The sequence below is a fragment of the Herpailurus yagouaroundi genome, unplaced genomic scaffold (genome assembly GCF_014898765.1).
Source record: "Herpailurus yagouaroundi ecotype Mexico unplaced genomic scaffold, PumYag 253, whole genome shotgun sequence".
Lineage (NCBI taxonomy): Eukaryota > Metazoa > Chordata > Mammalia > Carnivora > Felidae > Herpailurus > Herpailurus yagouaroundi.
In genome coordinates, this window is record NW_024412470.1 from 7,110,913 (window position 1) to 7,132,100 (window position 21,188).

Sequence of the window (21,188 nt, forward strand, 5' to 3'; positions counted from 1 at the left end):
AATAGTAACCATCTCACAGAGTCATTGCGATAGGGTTAGTGTCACAACGAAATGAGCTGGTATATAGAAGCACTTAGAAGAACCCTTGCCCCATACATGTTAGATATTTTGTGAAGAATGTCCCAAGTACAAATGTGGGATTAGACCCTGGAACAGAAACACGGGAACAGCCAGGGGCATCCGAATGAAGTCTGAAGTTAAATTCCAGCTTTGGGATTTCTTATTTTGATAGATAAACCACGGTCGTGGGGGTAACTTTATGGGGAATAACCCTAGGGGAAACCCGGTGAGGGGGTATGTGGAAACTGTGTTCTACCTTTGTAACTTTTCTTTTCTTTTTTTTAATCCTTTAATAGTTTTTATATTTATTTATTTATTTATTTATTTTTATATTTATTTATTTTTTATTATGAAATTTATTGTCAAATTGGTTTCCATACAACCCCCAGTGCTCATCCCAACAGGTGCCCTCCTTAATGCCCATCACCCACTTTCCCCTCCCTCCCACCCCCCATAAACCCTCAGTTTGTTCTCAGTTTTTAGGAGTCTCTTATGTTTTGGCTCCCTCCCTCTCTAACCATTTTTTTTTTCTTCCCTTCACCCATGGTCTTCTGTTAAGTTTCTCAGGATACACCTAGGAGTGAAAACATATGGAATCTGTCCTTCTCTGTATGTAACTTTTCTATAAGCCTCAAATTCTCCCAGGATGTTGCATTATTATTTATATACTCACATTATTCTTATAATATCCCTTTATGATGTGGGCACTATAAGGATGGCCATTTACAGATGAAGAAACTGAGGCAGAGAGAAGTGAAATAGTTTGCCCATGGTCACCTCTCACAATCTGCATAACAGAGTAGGAATGATCAGTGGGTTGTGATTTCAATAGGATGTGATAATGAACTCTTATGGAACCCCTCCTTTTGTGTAAGGCACCTCCCTACACACTGTGTCAACAGAGAATACCAGGAGGTCTCGGTCCTAAAGCTCATTACAAGCAGGGGGTAAGGACAGAATCGGGGGACAGGAACCTAGCCCCCGATTCAGGAGCTCCTACTCTTAACCATTACACTGGACAAATCTGGGGGAAATCATGTGGGATTCACAGAGGAAGTGCAGAGGTAAGGAAGATCTGGTTGGGAGTTTAGGGACAGCTGGCTTCATGGGTAGGGCCTTTGATCAGAGTCTTGAATGGGTCTTGGGGTTCAGCCACGCCTGTCAGCTCCTCCCTTTCCCTTCCTCCGGCCAGTCCTGAGAGGCGGATCGTACTTGTATACACTTGGCTCTTCTGTTTAGCGCTTCATGAAAGACGGGAGCTCATAGTACGCAGGGCACAGGCTTCGGGGTCAAGCGGCCTGGGAATCAGAATTCCTTTGGCTTCTCGTCAACTGTTTGATCCTGAGCTGGTTCCTTAGCCTCTCCGAGCTTCAGGAAAATGAGGGTAACAGCGACCACCTGACCTGCGGTTGTGAGGGCTGACCTGGAGAGAAAATGCATACAATGCTGGGGGTGAGGCTGGGTGCCGGGGAAGGGCTCGGTAAGTGGTGGTCGCCTCTGGGTTTCACTCCTTTGTCTCATACAAGGCTTACGTGGTGAGTCCTTGGCTGCATTGCCAAACATTTCTTGGGGAGGCAACCTCATGGAAAGGAAAGAACATGGACTTTGGGGGCTGTGCTACTGACCTGTTGGGTGACCTCAGTCCCTTGTTTAACCTTTCTAGGCCTCAACTTTTCACTGTCAACTAGTATCCGTACCATGGGATGGTGGTGACGGTCTTGAGACGGGGTGTGAAGTTGGCCCGTGGGCGTGTTTCACTGATGTCAGCTCTGATCACTGGGTCTTGCGTTTTTCTCCATTTCATTCATATTAGTCTTGACTTGCCCCAAACTGTTTGCTCTTTGGGGACTGGTCTTCAGTCTTGTGTTTCTCATATCCCTCCCGCCAGCCAAGGCATAGTAGTTGCTCATTAAATGAGTCGGCCTGCATCCGGGGCAGGCTTCCTCTGCGTTGAAGAGGGTGCAGCAGCCTTGTTCTATGCCATCCTGCGGAGCTCATGGAGGTGTCCTTGGGCTGGTGGAGCAGGAAGGGACCAACTTGTGAAATGGCCACCAAACATTTTATTTGCTTTACTAATAGGCGTCAGTGTCTCAGACAGCTGTGAGGGAGTGGGAGGGGAGGGCGGAGAGAAGGCGGGGAGCCTTGGGAAAGGCACGTCCGAGAGCCGTCTCGGGCCGCTAAATCAGCTGAGGGAGCCCGTCCTGGGCCGAGTCGACCCTGCTTCTGAAGATCCGCCCGCTGACGTTCCCCCGCTGGCCGTGTTCGTCCTCGGTCTCGTCTTCGCTCGACTTGCGCCGGGCGTTCTGGTAGAGCACAGCACACATGCCTGTGAGCCAGGCGGCCACCGTGCCCGCCGAGAAGATGCAGAAGCCGATGAGCAGCAGGAAGAGGTAGTCCTGGCGGTCCAGGTGCGTGATGCACATGTAGCGGAGCGGGTTCCCCACCTGCGTGATGGGCCACCCCGCCAGCTCCGTGGGCTCCGTGCACGTGGCATTTTGATCATCTACGAGGAAAAACACAGCAGGCACAGAGCTGAAACCGCAGAACCTCCAGGGTCCTAAGTGCAAAGGGGACCCGGAGAGGCCTCGCGGACCCGGGCTACTCAAAGCGTGGTCTGCGGGCCAGCAGCACCGGCTGGACCTCGTTAGAAACGCAGGACCTCAGGCACCACAACAAACCTCCCAAGGCAGGATGCGGGTGTGAATGAGACCCCCAGGTGGTATGTGGGCACAGCAAGGTTTGACAAGTACCGCACCAGCCCTGCTTCTTGTCCGCCCCCCCCCCACCCCGCTTCCGGCTCCGCTGTGTTCAGTGGCCTCCTGGGAATGCGCTTGGCTCCTTCAGGATGCTCAAGGGACGAGAAACCACAACAGGGGCTGAAAGATCCCCCTGGAGTGTTGACCCCCCACCGACATCCATCACCTCCCTCCCGCCTCCCACCTTTCCAGCCACCTTGTCCCTTTTCCCCGGGCCTGACTGAGTCCTGCCAGGGACCACTGAGGCATCACACCCGGCTCAACTCTCCAGAGGGACAAGATTCCCCAGAAATGCCTCCCGTGTGTCCTCTGCGCAAGACGTCGGGGTGCGGGGAGCTCAGGGGAGAGGATAGCCAGGAGGAGGAGCGGCTCTGCTTCTCCATGGTGAGGTCGACAACACTGGCTCATCACGTGATCCACATGAGTCTTCGGTCCTTTTTAGCAGCCGACTCAGCTGCCTGGCTACTTCTCTGAGCCCCTCCCCGTGTCAAGCGTCGTGGACTTGAGTATATGACAGAAAGCAAACTGGGCCCTGGATCCAGACAGACCAGACCAGGGTTCAGACCTAGACTGTCACTAAGTTTGTGAACTTCGGCAGGATGTCCATTTCCCTCTCTGAGTCCCATTTCCTCACCTTACACGGGCTGGGCCATGAATGCTACCTGCTCTCAGGGTAGTCGAGAGGATTTCATTGCCGCAGGCGGGAAGGCAGGCCTGGTGCTCAGTAGTTGCACAGAAAACTCAGAGCTCTGCCCTCAGCCCTGCATTTTCCCAGCTCTACTTGCTCCTCCGTGCTGAGGCAGAGGTGTGTGTGTGTGTGTGTGTGTGTGTGTGTGTGTGTGTGTGTATGCGTGCCAGGGGACTATATCCAGCAGGCATCACATAAATGCCCTCCAGTGCAGGGTGAGACCAGGGCTTGAGATAATCAATTATAATAGCAGCTACTATGTGCCAAGCTCAGACTACATGCTAAGTGGTATACAAAGGTCTTGTTTAATTCTTAACAGCAGCTTTGACGCACACAGTGCTATCATTCTTGTTTTGCACATAAGGAAACCGAGACTCAGAGACATTTCTAGATAACCTGAAGGATCCAGGCAGGAGACAAGACACAGAAAACACAGACCGAGCTCTCTAAGCTCATTTGTAGACGTGGGAGACACAAGCCTGCTCGTGTGGAGAGATGCTTCTCCTAAACTTTAGGGCAGAAGCTCCCAGATGGGTGAAGGCATTCCGATCCTTGGGTGACCAAGGAAGTTAGGGAAATCGGGTTTGGACTGGAGCTATAGCAGCAGAGGAATTAGAGAAAGGGGTTACAGAAGTGAGCCAAGTGGCAAGGAGGCTGTTGGGCCTGGGCGGCCGGAAAGAGCTGACCAGGCTGGGCGCCCTCAAAGTCCACCGAACACCCATCCCCTGCGCCTTGCTTCTGCCCCAGTACACCTGCAGTGAGGGTTGTTACTTTCAGGAAGATGGCCTGAAAGCTGTGATGTGGTCGAGGACTGGCTCTTGGTGGAACCTGTAGACACAGGAAGGGAAGCCATGGGCTGTCACCTCCGCTATGTGCAAAGATTACGGAGGGAAGGAGAGGAAGAGGCCCTTTGGGCGACCCTGCCCTGCCCGGGGGAGAGCTCTCAGGAGAGGAAAATGGGCTGGGGCCCTGGGATCCAGGACAACTGCTGTCAAGGGGCAGGACCACAATCATGCCTGGAGGCCTCTCTCCAGTCAGCCTGGCTTAGCGATTTGCCCAGGAGGCCCCAGAGTGGGGGCGGTGGGCAGCTGGGGGCTTCTGGCCAGGCTTCGGGAATTCGATCAAGAGAGGGCTTGGGGCATCTCTCCAAACTGCCAGAGACCCGACATGGGACTATACGGAGAAAGATGTATTGGAGGAAGGAAAATGTGAGATTCTGTGGGTCCGGGTGTGTCTGGGGAGGGGGGGTTATGGGGTTATCTCATTCTATTTTAAGAGGATTCGGCTTTCAAATTGGGGCTTGGATGGCAGAGAGGAGACTAAACACGAAACACCGTTTCCCCATTTTGGAGCGTTACCTTGAAAGGGGCAATTAGCAGTGATTTTAAGGCTTTGTTAGGTTGCTCTTAAGTGCGGGATGTGGGTGGCTCTGCGGGGAGGGAGGTCTGGGTTTTTCTGCTGCTGTATTCTCTCCCCCTCCCCGCTCCCCAGTCACTGCCAAGGTGGGAGCCTTCCTACCTCCCAGCAGGTCCCCCTAAATCCACTTTCCCCCATCTTCCCCATTTCCCAGCTCTGGACCGTGTCACACACACCTGCCAGACTGCCCTTCCTCAAGCACAGCTCTGTCGTGGCACACTGGCTCGAACCCTCCTCTAACTCCCCCGTGGGCCTGGGAATAACATCCAGAGCACCTGGCCTGGCGTTCAGAGCCCTCAGCATCTGCCCCCTTCTACCTCGCCCTCCTTTAGCACTCCAGTGCCCCTCCCTTTGCTCCAGTCAAATTAAACGATTAATTCCTTGATTACACCTTACCCCTGTTGTAGTGAGCTTTGTTCCACCACTCTTTCTGTATCAAATGCCTCCTCCTGCAAGTTTTGCATGATCAAGTCCTTCCTATCCTTCAAAGTCTGGTGTGAATGCATCTGCTCTCAGGGTGCTCCCACAGCCCCCTCGTCCTCATAGCTCAGACTACATGTGATTGTCCCCCTTCCTGAACCATCCATAGCATTCTCACTGTGCCTATCGCATTGCCTCTTGCCGGGGGGTGGTGGTGGGGTACTTGCCAGAGGAGGAGTGTATCTTTTCTCCCCCACCCGGCCGACAAAACTCTTGAAGGCATAATCCATATCTTCTCATTCTTGTTCTTGTTCAGAAGACATTATCATTTATTGAAAGAAACACTTATTTTGGGGGGATTTTCTAGTTTGTATTTTCATTGTTGAATCCTACTTGAATTCTGTGGGCAGAGACATACTCTGTATGATTTCAGTCCTTTGAAATTTATTGAGAATTTGCTCGATAAAGCCAATTTTAGTAAATTTTGCACGTGCCCCCCAAAAGATGTGTATTCTGTCTTTGCTGAGTACGTCGTTCTGTGAATACCAACTAGGATGTGATTTTGTACAGGTCTTCTGTATCTGTATTGGCTTGTCATTTATATCTTTACTGGCTTTTTATCGATAAAAATGATTGTCTCTTGGTTACTATGAGTTCATTAATTGTCTATTAGTTACCGCAAGAAGGATGTTAAAGTCACCGGTTTTGGCTGGGTATTTACCTACTTCTTCATATCGTTCTGTCATGATTTGTTTTACGTATATTGAAGATATGTTATTAGATGTGTAGAAACTTCTGTTACCTCTTTCTTGCCTCACTGAACATTATCTCTCCTTATTCCTAGCAGCGCTTCTTGCCTTAAAGTCTACTGTCTTTGACATTAGTATGGCTCTATTGAATTTCTTTTGGTTAGTGTTTGCATTATCTTTTTCCATCCATTTACTTTTATCTACATTCCTATGTTTAAGATACATTTTTGTAAGCAGCATATAACTGAGTTTTGTTTTCTATCCAATCTAACAAACTTTGTATTGTAATTATTCCGTTAACATTTAATGTTGGACTGATATATTTGTTTTCAATTTGTCCCACATACTTTCTCTCTTTCTCTCTACCTTGTTGCTTTTTATTTTATTACTTCGTGTCCTTTTTGCTAGCTTGATAGTCATACATTGTTTTTCTATTCTGGCCTAATGACATTAGAGATTATAGGCCCATCTACTGGTCTTGGAGTGCCTGATATATGCTGGGAACCATAGAATGTGCTTTTCAAAGTTAAATTCTACTCTGACCACTCGACCAGGTCGTTTTAATCATTCCCATGCTACAGAATGAATAAACTGTTTGTCAATTATTCCCTCTCTGGCTTTCTTGATTTCCTTTCCTCTGACAAAGAGCTACCAAGTACTGTTGTATATGCTGTGCACTGCACAATTCTGGGGCCTTCATTCATATTGGAAACAGGTTACTAGACCCCACGTCATCCTTCTGTCAGCCCCACTTCATGGGCGCAGGGCATTTGTTCCAGTTAGAGCACCCAGGTACGATTATAGGCGTCATTGATGTTTAAACTCTTCCTGCAAATAGTTCCTAAGGAAATGTAAACTCCCCCCCTTGTTTATTGCCACAAGCACAAGCGTGTTACTCACAGGCAGAAAACCCGTCTGCCAGAATCACATGTCTGGAGGAGCAAGAGCTTCTGTGGCTCAGAACCACACCTGTTGGCGCAGGAGCCCAGGAAGCCTCTGTCTCAGAAAACTGGTTTGAACCCAGTGGTTGTAAGGCAAACTGTTCCTTTCTTGGCCTGCAGGGACCACAGTTCTGACCACAGTGCTGCTGCAGGTTCCCAGGCCTGAGTCTCCAGAGGAGCCAAGTGCAGGCTCGGAGCGCCCCCCCGCCCCCACCCCCGACCCTGTGCTGGTGTGCGTGTTCGGGAACCATCTGGGCTGAGTGGAGCCTCCACGCGGTGGCAACGTACGATGAAGGATGGAATTTGGAGACTCCCTCCTCTACTAAACTGTGTTTGCTATCACCCTCAGGGTGCAGCACCGGTTTCCAACAGCTTTAGCATTTTGGTCGTAAGACTTCCACCTTGAACCCCGAGAAAAGACCTGCTTCCCCCATTTCTCCTTATTAGGCCCTAGCTTGCCCGATCATCACTAGATGTATAGTTGGCCTTATTTTTTTCTCCAGCTAATTATGCATTTGTCAAGGAAGTGGATTTACCTCCTACTCCTTCGTCTGCCTCCACGCGCCAGATTATGAACTCCATGAAGACATGGGAGTTTTGTCTGTGTGGTTCACTGTTGTTCCCTCAACACCTAGAACCGTGCTTAACCCACGCTAGAGCTCAAAGCAGGATTGTTGAATGAACAAAATGCTGTTTGCTATTAATACCCCTCGGGGCCAGGGTCATTGACATAATGCTCAGCCAGAGGAAAGGGAGCCTGGGGAGAAAGAACACCATACGCGGGTCAGCTAATCCTTGCCACCTTGGATTACTCGACACTAGACGAATACAAATCCCTGCTTCCCTTGCGAGAATTTGGGGAGGATTCAGTGAGCCATGGGGCGTGAAGTCCTGGGGGAGTCAGGAACAGGTGGTCTCCGGGACCAAATGGAGGGGTAAGCCTTGAACTGGAAAGCGACACTCTTCTGTCCGCAGTGACTGCATAGAAGGAAGTGAGGGCAAGTGCAGATGGAGACAAGTGAGGGTGCAGGGGTCGTGGGCGTGCCATCGAAAGGTGCTTCTCACTACTCCCTCGTTAGCGTTAGAGAACTGAGGGCAGAGGCCCTCTTTGTTCACCTTTGGGTCCCTGGTACCTGCTCAATAAATGTCTGTTGGATGTGTACAGGAGAGAATGGTGGGCTCTTGGTCTGATCTCACACAACAGTCCTTAATTGCTCCTGTCTTTGGCCTCACTCTTTAGGACCAGTTCCTTACTGGAATTTGAAAGGACCGCTGTTACGTTCTGCTGTACTATGGGTGCCCAGAGGAAATGACTCCCTAGAGGGGAGCCTAGATTGGACCATCTAGCAGCCCAACAACACCAGAGCCAGCCAGCCAGCCAGGCCCCCTTCTCAGACTCGCATGTGCGGTCCTTTGGGCATTGGCTTCACCTAGGGGCATTGGCTCCCTAGAGCTCTTTTTTTCTCATCACCTAGCCGTCTTCTCTAGCCCGGGCTCGGCAAACTCCAACCCGTGGGCCAAATTCAAACTGCTGCCTAGTTTTGTAAGTACATTTTTATCGGAACACAGCCATGCCCACTCATTTACGTATTTTCTGTGATGGCTTTCAGGTAACAGATGGCAAAATCGAGTAGTTGCAGCAGAGGTCCACAGAGCCTAAAACATTTCCCCTCTGGCTGTTTATAGAAAGCAGTGCTGACTCCTGGTCTAAACCATCCCTGGCATTGTGAAACCTTAAAGATTTGGAGGATTTGGGCTTGGGCACTACAGTTCTTATCTGATATATTTTTCCCCCCTTGGATAAAGAGTCCATACTTTGGTAAAGGTTAAAAGTGAATCATAGACTCTTGGAACATTACAGAAAAGACCTTCAAGTCCAGCAAGTTCAACTGGATTATTCCTGTGCTTTAGAGGTGCTCTAGGCTACAGGACTAGTCTTTTGCATAAGGGGTTGTATATGGACATGTGTTAGGGGTAGAAAGACCCCCTTGCCTCAAAATACCATCTTATGTACTTGTGAGTACATGGGATTCTGTCAGCAGGAGATACAACCTTCCATTCTGCCGACAGAATAAGGCTTGAAGGGTATCGTCTTCTGAAAAAGAAGGTAACGACCTAACGCCCTACGCTGGGAGAAACCGGCCACCTTTCTGAGTAAGGTTTTGACGGGAGAGGGGAGCCAGCTGCATGGCCAGGCTGGGGGATGGTAACAGTTGGTTCTTGGAGGCTAAAGGCGAATTCTAGTTTCTTCTTAGTTTGCTCCAGAGCTGGGCCTGCTTAATAACTACCCATCTGCCCAGAAAAATCCAGGTAGCGGACGGCTATCCTGATGGAGAGAGGCAATTTAGAAAAGTTCAGTAGCAGAAGGGCATCACTGATCACCAGTCGCCCAGGCAGAAACTTGGGACCCCTCCTTGCTTCCTCCCTCGCATCACAAGCCACATCTCAAACCACGAGCCATTCCTGTTAGTGTTCGAAACCCTTTCGTGATATCCTGTCACACTTAATTTTTTTTTATGTTTATTTATTTTTGAGAGAGACAGAGACAGAATGCGAGTGGGTTGGGGCAGAGAGAGAGGGAGGCACAGAATCTGAAGCAGGCTGTAGGCTCCGAGCTGTCAGCACAGAGCCTGACACGGGGCTCGAACTCACGAGCTGTGAGATCATGACGTGAGCCGAAGTAGGACGCTCAACCGACTGAACCACCCAGGCACCCCTGATATCCTGCCACACTTAGAACAAAATCAGAAGCCTGTCATTGGCCTAGCGGTCCTACCTGGTCTGGCCTCTATTTTTCTGTCTCCTTCCTCCACCTGCCTCTACCATACTCGCCTTCTAATACATTGAGCTTATTCTACCCCAAGGCCTTTGCATTTGCTGTCTGCCCTCTGTCTAGAAAGCCCCCCTCCACCACGTCTTATGCCCACAGCTCGTCCCCTTACTTCCTTCAATTCTCGGCTCAAATGTCACCACGTTAGTAACCACCCAGTGTAAAGTATCTGCCTTGTCCTCAATCCCAGGCACGCTTTCTCCCTTCCCTCCCTGCATTTGCTTCTGTAGCACTTACCATCACTTGGCATTAGGTCATATATTTATTTGCTTATTTACTCCCCTCCTGATAGAGTGGAAACTTCACGCGAGTGTGTCTGTTTCTGTTCAGAGCTGTGTGCCCAGTGCCTGGCCCAGGACCTGGCATCTAATAGGTGCCCAGAAACTAATAGTGGAATGAGTGCACTCAGGTGCCAGGCTGGGCTCCTTACCCCTGTGTGAATGTCAAATAGAGTCAACAAGGCCTGCACCTCACCTCAGCCACACGCTCTGGCCAAGCATCGTAGCTGTTGGAAGAAAATATTGAAAATTGCAAGACTCTGTTAACATGATTTTAATTCTTGTCTGAACTATATTTTAATCGGATGCATTAGCTATTCCTTTATTTGGGTTGAGGGGAAGGCCAAATCTACCACTGTTCTGATAAAAGAGAAAATCCCTGTATATAGGCTAAGCATTAGGTTTCTTTCTCTCTTTTTTCACATAATGCTGCCATTTTGAAAGCTTTAAAACACCCTCTTCCACCCCAAAAGCCCTGGCCCCCCCCCCCGAGCGGGACTCCCCGTGGACAGTGCACCCCAGCAGGAAGAGTGCCAAATCACAGCAGTACTTACCTGTCTCAGTAAACCCACACTGCTTTCCCCCCTCTCCATGTCCCCTATGGTATTCGCAGTCGCCACCAGGGATTGTAACAGCAACGACAGTAGCTAACGTTAGTTGAGCACTTACTGTGTGCACTTCTAAAATCTTCCCGTGGGTGATTTCATTGAATTAGCACAACGACCCCAGAACTAGGAACTAATTGATCTCCAGTTTTCAGATGAGGAGCCTGCTTCTCCTGGAGGCTGTGGCCCAGCCAGTAAGTGCCAGAGGCAGGATTAAAAACCAGGTCGTTTGAATCCTAGAGCCCACCTTGGTTTTGCTTGTTCAACGGGAGCATGATCATCTCAAGAACAAAGGGCCATTTTGGGATCACCTAATTGGGTTGATGGTACAGAAGCATCACAGAACACATCACGGGAACCTGTGCACTTTTCTAGATACAAAGTTGTCCTTTGTCTTTTATTTCACTGAAAGAAAAGTAGGGACACTTGGGTGGGCCCCTCGATTCCATTTGCTGCACATCTTGACACTTACCCATGTGTGCTTACCCTCGCTTCCTTCTCTGCGGTCCCAGGGGAGGGGAGTTTCCCTGTTCAAGGCTTACCCTCCATTTGGCTCTGGAGTCCGTCCACTCCTGCCTCCTTGGGGCTTTACCCCATTGCTTATTCCCCCATCCCATGTCTTTGCCCCTCATTGACTCCTCAGCAGCAGATAAAACACATGCATGGACCTCTTTGCTCCTACGAAAGAAATACCCCCTTTACATCATTCTTGGCCGTCTGTCTCCTTTAGTCCATAGCCAAGCTTCCTAGAAGGGTTTACAATTTTTTTTTTGTTCAAGAAAGCTCTACGCCCAACGTGGGACTTGAACATGTGACCCCGAGATTAAGAGTTGCATGCTCCGCCAGCTGAGCCAGCCAGGCGCCCCAAGCTTACCTTTTTTCTGCACCCTTTTTCTTCCTTGCTGTTCATTCGTATCCCACTGTGCTCTGGTGTCCACACCCACGATGCCACTGGAAGGTCCAAGACATCAGGGACCTCTTGGTAGCTAAATCTGACGGACCTTTCTCAACCCTTACTTGACCTGCTTCCACTCTCTGAAACTCTTCTTCTCTTGGCGTCCATGAGTATACCCTTCTCTGGTTTCCTTTCTCTTCCCTGGCTTCTCCCACCTGGGGTACTTCATGGGTGCCTCTTCTTCACCCTTCTCTCTGTTGGGATTCCCCAAAGTTTCTGTCCTTGCTCTATTACCCCTTACTTTTTTGCTGGCTCATCTCATCCTTCATTTAGTTTCATTGGTCACCAGGGAGCTGATGATTCTCAAATATATGCTCTATTCTCAATTCTGGATTTCAGGTCAGAACATCCAAAGACCTACTGGTTGACAGGGGCCCTCCCACTCAACATACTCACGGTGGGATATGGTTCTGCCCTAGGCTCCTCACTGCCCCTCCTCTAAGAGTGTCCGTCTCAGGGAAGCCCCCAAAGCGGGCTGAGCCAATTCTTGTCTGTTATTTTCCACATCTCGCTTATTCATTGATTTTTCTCAATGAATATTTATTGAGCCCTTCTCTGTGTCAGGTCTTGAGCTAGTTTCTGAAGATTCAGACATGTTCCTTGCTCTCATAGACCTTACTGCCAGAGAAGACACATGTTAAATATACAAATCTATTAATTACGTAGAACTGTGCCAGAAGTCATGAAGGGCGTACAAGGGACCTTGGGAGGGTCAAGTTCAGTCCTGTGTCCTATTGCTTCTATCTTCTAAATGGTTCCTTCTGGCCTATTTAGACTTCTTCATCCCCATTGCTGCCATAGACCACCTTCCTCTTACCTGGGTGCCTACAGGAGCCTCCTAGCCCTGCACCCAGGCTCGCCTGCCTCCTAGGGCTTCTCAGAATGCACGGCCTGTTCCCTGGAAATTCCTTTAAAGGCCCTTCATGACTGGATCCCTGTTTCTCTTTCTAGCCACATCCACATTCTGCAGATTACCTCCAGGCTGGAGAGCTCTTCTCTTCTAGAGATAAGGAAACTGAGGTTGGCTGCTTTGGCTAGCCTTGCACTACGGCCTTCCAGAGGCCTGGCTGGTGTTGGGTGACCAGAGGTCTGGCATTGCTGAGCATGAAGGGACTTTGGGTCATCTCCTTTCAGGGGTCTCGAGTGAGCCGAATTTAAGAGTGTGTGAGAATCATTCAGCCTCCTTCTTAGACCACACGTGCTTGCCACCCCATCTCTTCTTGGCCTTTTTGGGCGGTTTAGGGATCACTGACCCAGATGCCCCCCTCCCAGCCCCCTCATTGCCCTCATGAGGCTGCACCTCTGGCTCTCAGCAGGGTGAGAAGGGAGGAGAGACGGGCTGGAGGAGAAGTTGATGGCCTTGGAAATGTCTGCTGCCCAGCTGTTCCCTTTTTGGGCGTCTGGTCTTTGCAGCAATTTCTCTGATGGAGGAGATGGGTTAGCATTAATGGTGGAAGAGTATGAGGACCTGAATTCATTCTGGAAATCTAAGTCTTGGCACAGCTGTAGATGACTTTGTACTTGGTGGCTTGAAATGGGGCCATTATCCTATTACAGCATCCTTGAATACAAGATGAAGTAGCCTTGGAATGAAACTAAGATGTTCTCTGCTCAAAACGCCCTCGGGATGATGTGGACTTGAAATAGCACATGACCCAGCCCATCTGTTCCCTGCAGATGTCTCTGAGTGGCTTGGTCCCCCTTCCTCTACAGCACTCTTGCCCAGACTCCTCTTTGATTTGTAGGCCCCACCACCGGGTCACCCAGGATTGCTTAAGGACTACAACTTAAGAGCTGACACAGAGGGACACTCTGTCCCCAAACTACTCCCACTTCTACCCCTGGTAGTCTGTTGCTTTCTGAATTCTCACTGTTTCTGGTTGTTTTCTGTCACACTGCAAATGCCCCTTGAGGGAAACATGTCAAAACATTATTAGCCATTAGCATCTCAGTGCAAATCAATTTATTCACCAGTGGGGGTAACAGCTGTAGACCTAGAACACAAGCCATTGTCATAGGGTTTCTCAAAATATGGCCTAAGGATTTGTACTGTGCAAAACTAGAATCTCTGTATGTGGGGCCTGAGGTTCTTATGTTCACTGGAGTTTGAGAACCACTGGTTGAGCAGGCCCCGCCTGGGAGGACAGTCGAGGGCAAGGCATTGTTTTAGTCAAGTAGACGCTGCTTAAGACAGGAGGTGGGACAGCGCAGGAGTTCAAGGCTGCCTGCTTACTACTTACATGCACGTCCTAATTATGTGACTGTAGCCTACATCTCCAGGAATGGCTCCACCTCAGCACTGAACCATCACATTGCCCATCTGGCACCCTATCTGCTCATCACCGCTTTCCTGCCTTCAAGTGCACCTTATCTTTCTATTTAGCTCCATCGACTACCCATTCGAAGGGGCTTTAGAGAGTATCTAATCCTACTCTCTTTTTGTTTCAAAGACAAGTGAGTCTCAGAGGGAAAGTGACTTGCCCCAAATCACACAGTGGCATCACAGGGACCAGGTCAGGACTTTCTGGCTTTCAATTGCATCTTCGCTCTCTTATATCCCAAGATTATCTTATTACAGACAGGAATTATGGCGTCATTCTCTGTGATGAAAGCCGTCATTACAATACAATGTTGGACATATACTGAACATACAGCGAATGTTTCAGAGTGGAGTGGACTGTGATGTGTCTCAGAGTAAGGAGGTATCATGGCATGGGGGAAAACACTGAATCTGGTTGTCAGGAGATCTCCATGCCAGGCGTGGCTGTACAGTCACTTACCTGTGAGGAAGCTAGATTCTAAAGTTCCAGCTTTGGCATCTTTTATTAAAAGGCTGCTGTGACCAATATGGTGGCCAACGGCCATTCATGTGGCTACTTACAAGATGTAAAATGACGTAAAATTAAAAATTCAGTTCCTCCATTGCAATAGCCTAATTTCAAGAACTCAATAGCCACATGTGGCTAGTGGCTACTGTATTGGACAACACAGTATTGTCCAATCCAACACAGTATTGGACCATTTCTATTGCTGCAGGGACTTTTATTGGACAGTGCCAGACCAAGCTTTGGGAGAAGAGGGGATGGAGGTCAGGTTCCTTATGTCCGGGAGCTTAGAATTGCATGAGTTTTTGAGAGCATCTTCAGAGGCATTCAACCCTGTCCTAGTAGGCAGCTCTATCCTGGGAAGAGCTCAATTGTCAGTCTCACCTTCAAATGGTATTAATGACTGGAAAATTACAGTTCCAGCCAGGAATTAGTCCTCCTCTCTACTGACCTGGGCCAAAAAGAAAATGGAATCTGTGGGTCTGTTTACCTCTGCATTGATCAGAGCATCCTGGAAACCAGCACATTACAACCCACCTCCATTTCTGCTGTGACTTTCATGTTTGTAAAGTGAGTATGTGAACTCTTTGAGGACTTAATAGTCTTTAGTACATCTGGTGAGTATATCATTAGAGGGCTTCTTTTGATGAAGACCTTTTGATAATAGAATACAACCTCTTGCCAATATGGGAAACTTTTGATTGATGATGAAATAGGTGAATGAAACATTTAACCTTCTCTACAGCTCCTTTGTGGGGGTGGGTTTAGCCAAGATGGGCCATAGGGAAAGGACATATTACTGCCTTTATATTTTTTGTTTTAAGATCTCCTCATTTCTTTGCTGGACCTTGGCTTCCTTCATGGTTCCCCACTGCTGCAGAACGACTCTTGGCTAATTGTATTTCTCAAGAATTCACTTCTGCCTCTAAGAGCTGATAAAGGCTTGGGGACACCAGTATTATTCAGCCCTAAAGTTCATATATTTTTGCAGGGTCCTCTTCAAGATTGGGGTACTTTTGGGGATCTAAAAGGGTAAATCTCTAATGGTTAATTTTAACTCAATGGTAGGCACTGGATGGGAGCCAAGGTATCATTTAGTCCTCTTCCGATAACAAAATCATACCATGTGGGTGACTTCTTGCTTTCAAGGCCATGTCTACCCCACAGTTGGACCTCCTTGCCCTCAGCTCTTGAAAGATCTCTGCATGTCCACACCTGTTTCTGGAAGTGGGGCTTGTCTTAGATAGAAGTTCAGTTCCAGACTCAGGTGTCCCAGAAAGAACCACTTGGCTACTACTGGCCCAGCGCTGAGTCTTATGGTCCAGGCTGAGAACAAGCCTTGATTTAGGCTTCTGGTTTTGTTCCCCAGGGTCTGAACTCCTGTGTTCATAACTCGTCTAATACCTAGCTCCCCCTAAGATCCCTGCTATCCCATTTTCCAAGGGATTAGAGTCCTGGGACCTGCTGCCCACCTCCCCACATCCTATCTATATCCCCACGTGCATCCCTATAGTCCTGTCTCCTGGACACTGTCCTCTTGTTCCATGTGTGCTGAGCCTTCCTGAAGTCCACTGCTTATCCTGGGGTCACCTAACTGATGTCTGTACTCTCTTAAGTACCCTATACCTTTCCCACGCCTGCCAACCATTCACTTATTGAATGTTTTTTGTGTGCAAGACTTAATGCTAATGGCAGTTTGTAAGTGTTCTCATCTCCACAGCCCACATAGGTTGGTTCTATTCTTATACCTGTCTGAAAGATGAAGTTGAAGTTCAGAGAGGTTAAGTAACTTCTCTGATATCCTATAAATAGCAAGTGGCAAGGCTAGAATTATAATCCATGTCTGTTTTTAACAGGAGCTCCCCTGCCTGCATGGTGTCTGGCCTTCCCCATCTGCAACTGAGGCTTTCCCAAGTGCCTGCTCTGCCCAGTAGGCACATGGTATTCTCTTTTGTCCTGCACTGTCTGGACAGTGGGGTTAGTTCTGCTGCACCTGACTGGACCATGGGACATATATGGTGCAGATGACCACAGTCACACGAGTCTACACACACAGCTCCAGCCTTCTTGGGTGTTCCCTCCATGAACACTTTATGGCACCTAGTAGGACTCAATAAATATTTAAATGGATGAATGGATGACTGAGTGGTGGTAGCATGGAAGTTCCTTTCTTCACTTCTTGCTTTTCAAGGGTTCTACATTTTGTCATTCTTCTGTCATGCTGACCTTAATTCTGTACCATAGGTAAAATCGCCCAATACTAATGTTCAGTATCTTCCTGGGTCTAAAATGAAACCCATCTTTAGTTTGGATTCTTTTCTACAAATAACCAAGTTACTCAGCTCACTTCATAGAGAATCTTTTTATATCCTGCAGTGTGGGTACATGGGGAGAGATGATTACACTCCATTGTAGAACATGCCCAAGGTCACCTGTTGATAGCAAATGTGGTATAATAGGAAGCTTGAGCATTCGCCACGAGTATTTGTCAATAGTGAGACATGAATCGTACAAGAGTCACTTGAAATAAGTTATCTTCCATTATGTCGAGGTCTGGCTAAAGGGCAAGAGAAGCATCTTCTGAATTCTACTGTGTGTGTGTGCTCAGTTTCATGTGTATGTGGGTGCCTTCTCAAGTGTGGCTGTGTATCTGCACATTGGTATATGTATGTGTGTTGTATATATGTAATATGTGGGTGATTGTGTAAGTGAGTAGGTGTATATTTATGTTTGCATGTATGGTATGTGTGTGTGGGCACATCTTTGTGCTTGTATGTATGTGGGTATACGTGTGTGTGTTTGCACATGGGTTTATGTGTTTGTCACGGGGTGTATGTACGTGTATGTGTGGGAAGGGAGAACCAGACTGAGATGCAAAGGTAAGCAAGGTTAGGCTCCTTCTTTGGGAGTTTGGGTAGGTTGTGGTGAACTTGGGTTTGCAAGAACACAGGCATATGATGAGTTTACCATGGCTAGAACTCACTATCCAGTGGAAATGATCTTGGATGAATTCATGTGTGGTCATATTGGAAATAAAGCTGTAATTTAGATGCTGTGGCCAGATGCATATAACATATGGATCATAGTTATGTAATATGGGGATTTAAGATATAGTAGTCTCATGAAAAAAGACCTGACTCAGGAGGTTCAAATCATTTTTGGGGGGCCATTTAGTAGCTGTGTGATTTTGGGCCAGTCTATTTTCTTATCCATATGATAGGGTTAAAATTACCAATCCTAGGGGCGCCTGGGTGGCTCAGTAGGTTGAGTGGCCGACTTAGGCTCAGGTCGTGATCTCACAGCTTGTGAGCTCGAGCCCTGTGTCAGGCTCTGTGCTGACATCTCGGAGGTTCCTCCCTCTCTCTCTGCCCCAACCCACTCACATTCTGTCTCTGTCTCTGTCAAAAATAAATAAACATTAAAAAAGTTTTTTTAAAAAAAATTACCAATCCTAGCCTCTTCCATAGGCCTAGGGCACAAAATTTAAGGGTTGGTTTGACACTCAAAGTAAAGAAGCATGTGTGAAAAGCTCTAACAGCTGCAAATCTCTCTACAAAGATAAATTGTTCTCTGTCTGGCCTTGGGCTCATTAGTGTTTTTAAGAGATAATAATTGTTAGCCAGGGCAACGAGACCACAGTTCTGCATGAAGTGGCCTGGGTGGGCTCCTCTAGGCCACCAAACAGCAGAGGGAGATGAGCAGATTAGTAGTTGTTGGGAGGAGTGTCTTGGGGGGGCGGGGCTCACAAAAGACAGACTGTTGTTCGTAAAGAGTTTTTGAGTTTGACAGGATAGATACCCACTTCTGATGTTTTTGAGAACAGGCAGTGAAACAGATCAGTCTACAATCCTATTCAATCTCAGAATGACGTGAGTCAAGGAGTCCAAGGTAGTCAGCCTGAAAATTCCGATGAGATAACTCTATAAGCAGAGTTTTGATGAAGGGAGATTCGAGGTCAGGTGAAATGGTAGGTTTAGGGACTGGGGATGAGGCCAAGCTACATCTCCCTTTTCCACTAGGGTAGGAGGTTCTCCTGGCTATGTGGTGGGCTCTGCTCAAGGAAAATATATATGTGTGATGGGGGGGGGCAAGAGAAGATGAAGCTTCTTCACAGGCTGGTTACGTGAACACTGACAGGAGAATCCCATTTAAAAGCCACATTTAATGCACGAGAATGACCAATCACGACCCTCTTTCAGGGAGCTTTCTAGAAAGCACCACAGCACCAGTCATTGAGAAAAGTAGAAGACATTCTCTAGGAGAGATCAGGCAACCCACCCAAGATAACTGCTCCTCTATTCTTTTATGATTGGTGGTCTTAAGGGGATGGTCTGATGAAATTCTTTCCTTTCGATTTATTCTAACTCAGATGGAAGTGCCTGTCAGCAGGGCCAGGTGTCTAGGCCACAAAATGTGAGGAGCCACCCACTCTTAGTGCCTCCCTCAATTTTGCATTCCAGGAGGCTCGCTTGCCTCGCCAGAGTCCAGGCATTGCCCGGAAGACACGTTAAGACCCTCCCACTGGAAGGGAGGCCAGGAGTGCTGCCACCACTCAGCTCCCTCTCCCCCAGATCCCCTTGAAACCTGTCATTTTGGCTAGGGATCTTTCTGGGATATTGCCACCTGGGCAAGACTTCATGGTGGAAGCTTCAGCAGGTGCAGGTGCATGGAAATATTTTCAAGAACAAACACTCAGAGAAGGGAGAAACGACATGGTTTTGATAGGGTTTGAATCCAAAGTCCAATCTTGCCAGATTACATCAGTGGCTCCTGCCTTTTTGTGAGGAATTATCTCACATTCAACTGAATTTTTGACTTCCTGAGTGAAGGTAGTATTGGTGGAGTGGGATAATTGGAGGATGAGGACTGGGCAATAAAGTTACTGAACAGAAGAGGGGGTGAGACACTGGAGGGCCCCAGGGACCATGGCAGAGGGGTGGGGACAGTGGAGAGAGTGGCAGCATCTGGATTGGAAATCTACCAGGTAAGACTCGAGAGTCTGTCTGGGAGGTTGGAATCTCCCTGCTGGACACAGTGGGTACTGGTGACCCATTCTTCATGGATTCATGCCATTCTCTCCTTCCTTATTGGGTTAGCATCTTGAAGATGAACCATCAAATGCCTTCTCCTCTCCCTTGTCTCTACTCCCTCTCTCATTGTCTGGGAAGCTCCTGTGCCCCTCCTCCTCTCTCTATTGAACTTTCTCTTCCGTACATTATACTGTTGGATTTTCTACTGCCTATGCATGTCTGAATATACTTTCGGATCCTGGAAAAATTCAGTCACTGAATCAAACAGATTAAAATAGTCCACCTATGGAATAAAGTGTCCCTGTATTACTTTGCTACTGTGCAGTTACAGAAGTCAGTCATTTCCACACATACCATCTTAGGTTGACATGACAGCTCTGTTTGGAAATATTATTGTCCCCACTTGATGGATCAGGAAACTGAGGCTCAGAGGAATTGGCTTTCCCAAGGGCAGCCAACTAGTAAGTGCTCAGCTTGGGACCAGAACTCAGCTCTTTGGATTCCTACTCCAGAACTTTTTCTACTGACCCTACTGCCTCTCCAGTCAACCCCAGGATGGATCTTGCAGAGCCATAAGAATGTTTTCAATCAGATTAACCCAGACTTTTTCTCCCATCCTGACCATCTTTTGACTACCTTTTCTGTAACTAGTTCCTCCTACTCCGTCACATCCGCGTCCCCACACCCAATCAAACCCTCACCTGGATGGTTCAGATGGGACACTATTAAGTAGATGGTGAAGTCCAGGAAAGAACAGTTGCACCTCCATGGGTTTCCGCTCAGATACAGGGTCTGTAGTGTTATGAGGCTATGAAAGGCAGCATGGTCCAAGGTCTGCAAGCCGGTATTTCTGAGGTCCAGGTACCTCAGAGAGCTGGTGTTGGCAAAGGTGTACTTGTTGAGAGATAACAGGTGAGGGTTGTTGGAAATGTTCAGCTGCACCAGGTTGCTGAGCACGGAGAAACTGTATGGGGAGATCAAGGTTAGGTTGTTGGAGCTGAGATCAAGGTAGATGAGTTTGAAGACCCCGATGAAGGTATAATCCATCACCTCGCGAATCAGGTTATTCCGACAGTCCAAGTAAACAAGGTCACTGAGGAGTCCCAGAGTCATCGCTGGCAAAAAAGTGATGCCGTTATCATTCAGGTACAGCCTCCGGGTGTTCAGGGGTATGTCTGGGGGGTATTCGGTTAACCGGATCCCTGTGCAGATCACTTCTTGGGCTTGACACTGACAGTTATTTGGACACTTTGACCCCGATACCAGTCCCATTCCAAAGGAAAAGAGTAACCACCCGGGCCCAGGGCCTGAAGCAAGGGACATAGTAAGAAACCGCAACTACCCTCCTTCCACCTTCCTGCGGGCGCTGTCCCTCTGATCAGAAGGCTGCCGAGGGGCGGGGTGGTGGGGGGGAGGGGCGCTGGAAAGAACTGTAACACTCTAGCTTTGTGCAAAGCAATTTTCCATTACAGGAGAACAGAACAGAAGTTGAAATGCGAGGCCCAATGCCCCGCCGCCCGGCTGGGTGGCTCTGCCGCTTGCTCACTCCCAGGCTGCTGCTGGAAGCTTGCCCGCTTGGCGGCTTTGAAAGGTCTCAGCCTTTCCCTGCGTTTGCAAGTGAAGGGGAGCCAGGGG

At 48.4% G+C, this 21,188-nt stretch overlaps 1 protein-coding gene across 1 annotated transcript; it reads right to left on the minus strand.

Moving 5' to 3' along the window:
• Window positions 1-2,100: 2,100 nt before the first annotated feature.
• LRRC52 (leucine rich repeat containing 52) lies at window positions 2,101-21,179 on the minus strand. The gene is made up of 2 exons (XM_040460979.1): window positions 20,255-21,179; window positions 2,101-2,563 (listed from the first exon to the last, which is right to left on the minus strand). The coding sequence occupies exons 1-2, from the start codon at window positions 20,874-20,876 to the stop codon at window positions 2,238-2,240; spliced, it is 948 nt and encodes a 315-aa protein (XP_040316913.1). The 5' UTR covers window positions 20,877-21,179; the 3' UTR covers window positions 2,101-2,237.
• Window positions 21,180-21,188: the final 9 nt, after the last annotated feature.

Coding starts and splice junctions, on each gene's coding strand:
- LRRC52 (XM_040460979.1), bottom strand. CDS start 20,876: ATGTCCCTTGCTTCAGGCCCTGGGCCCGGGTGGTTACTCTTTTCCTTT. Junction 2,564..20,254: donor GTCCCATCTGAACCATCCAG/GTGAGGGTTTGA, acceptor TTTTCCTCGTAG/ATGATCAAAATGCCACGTGC.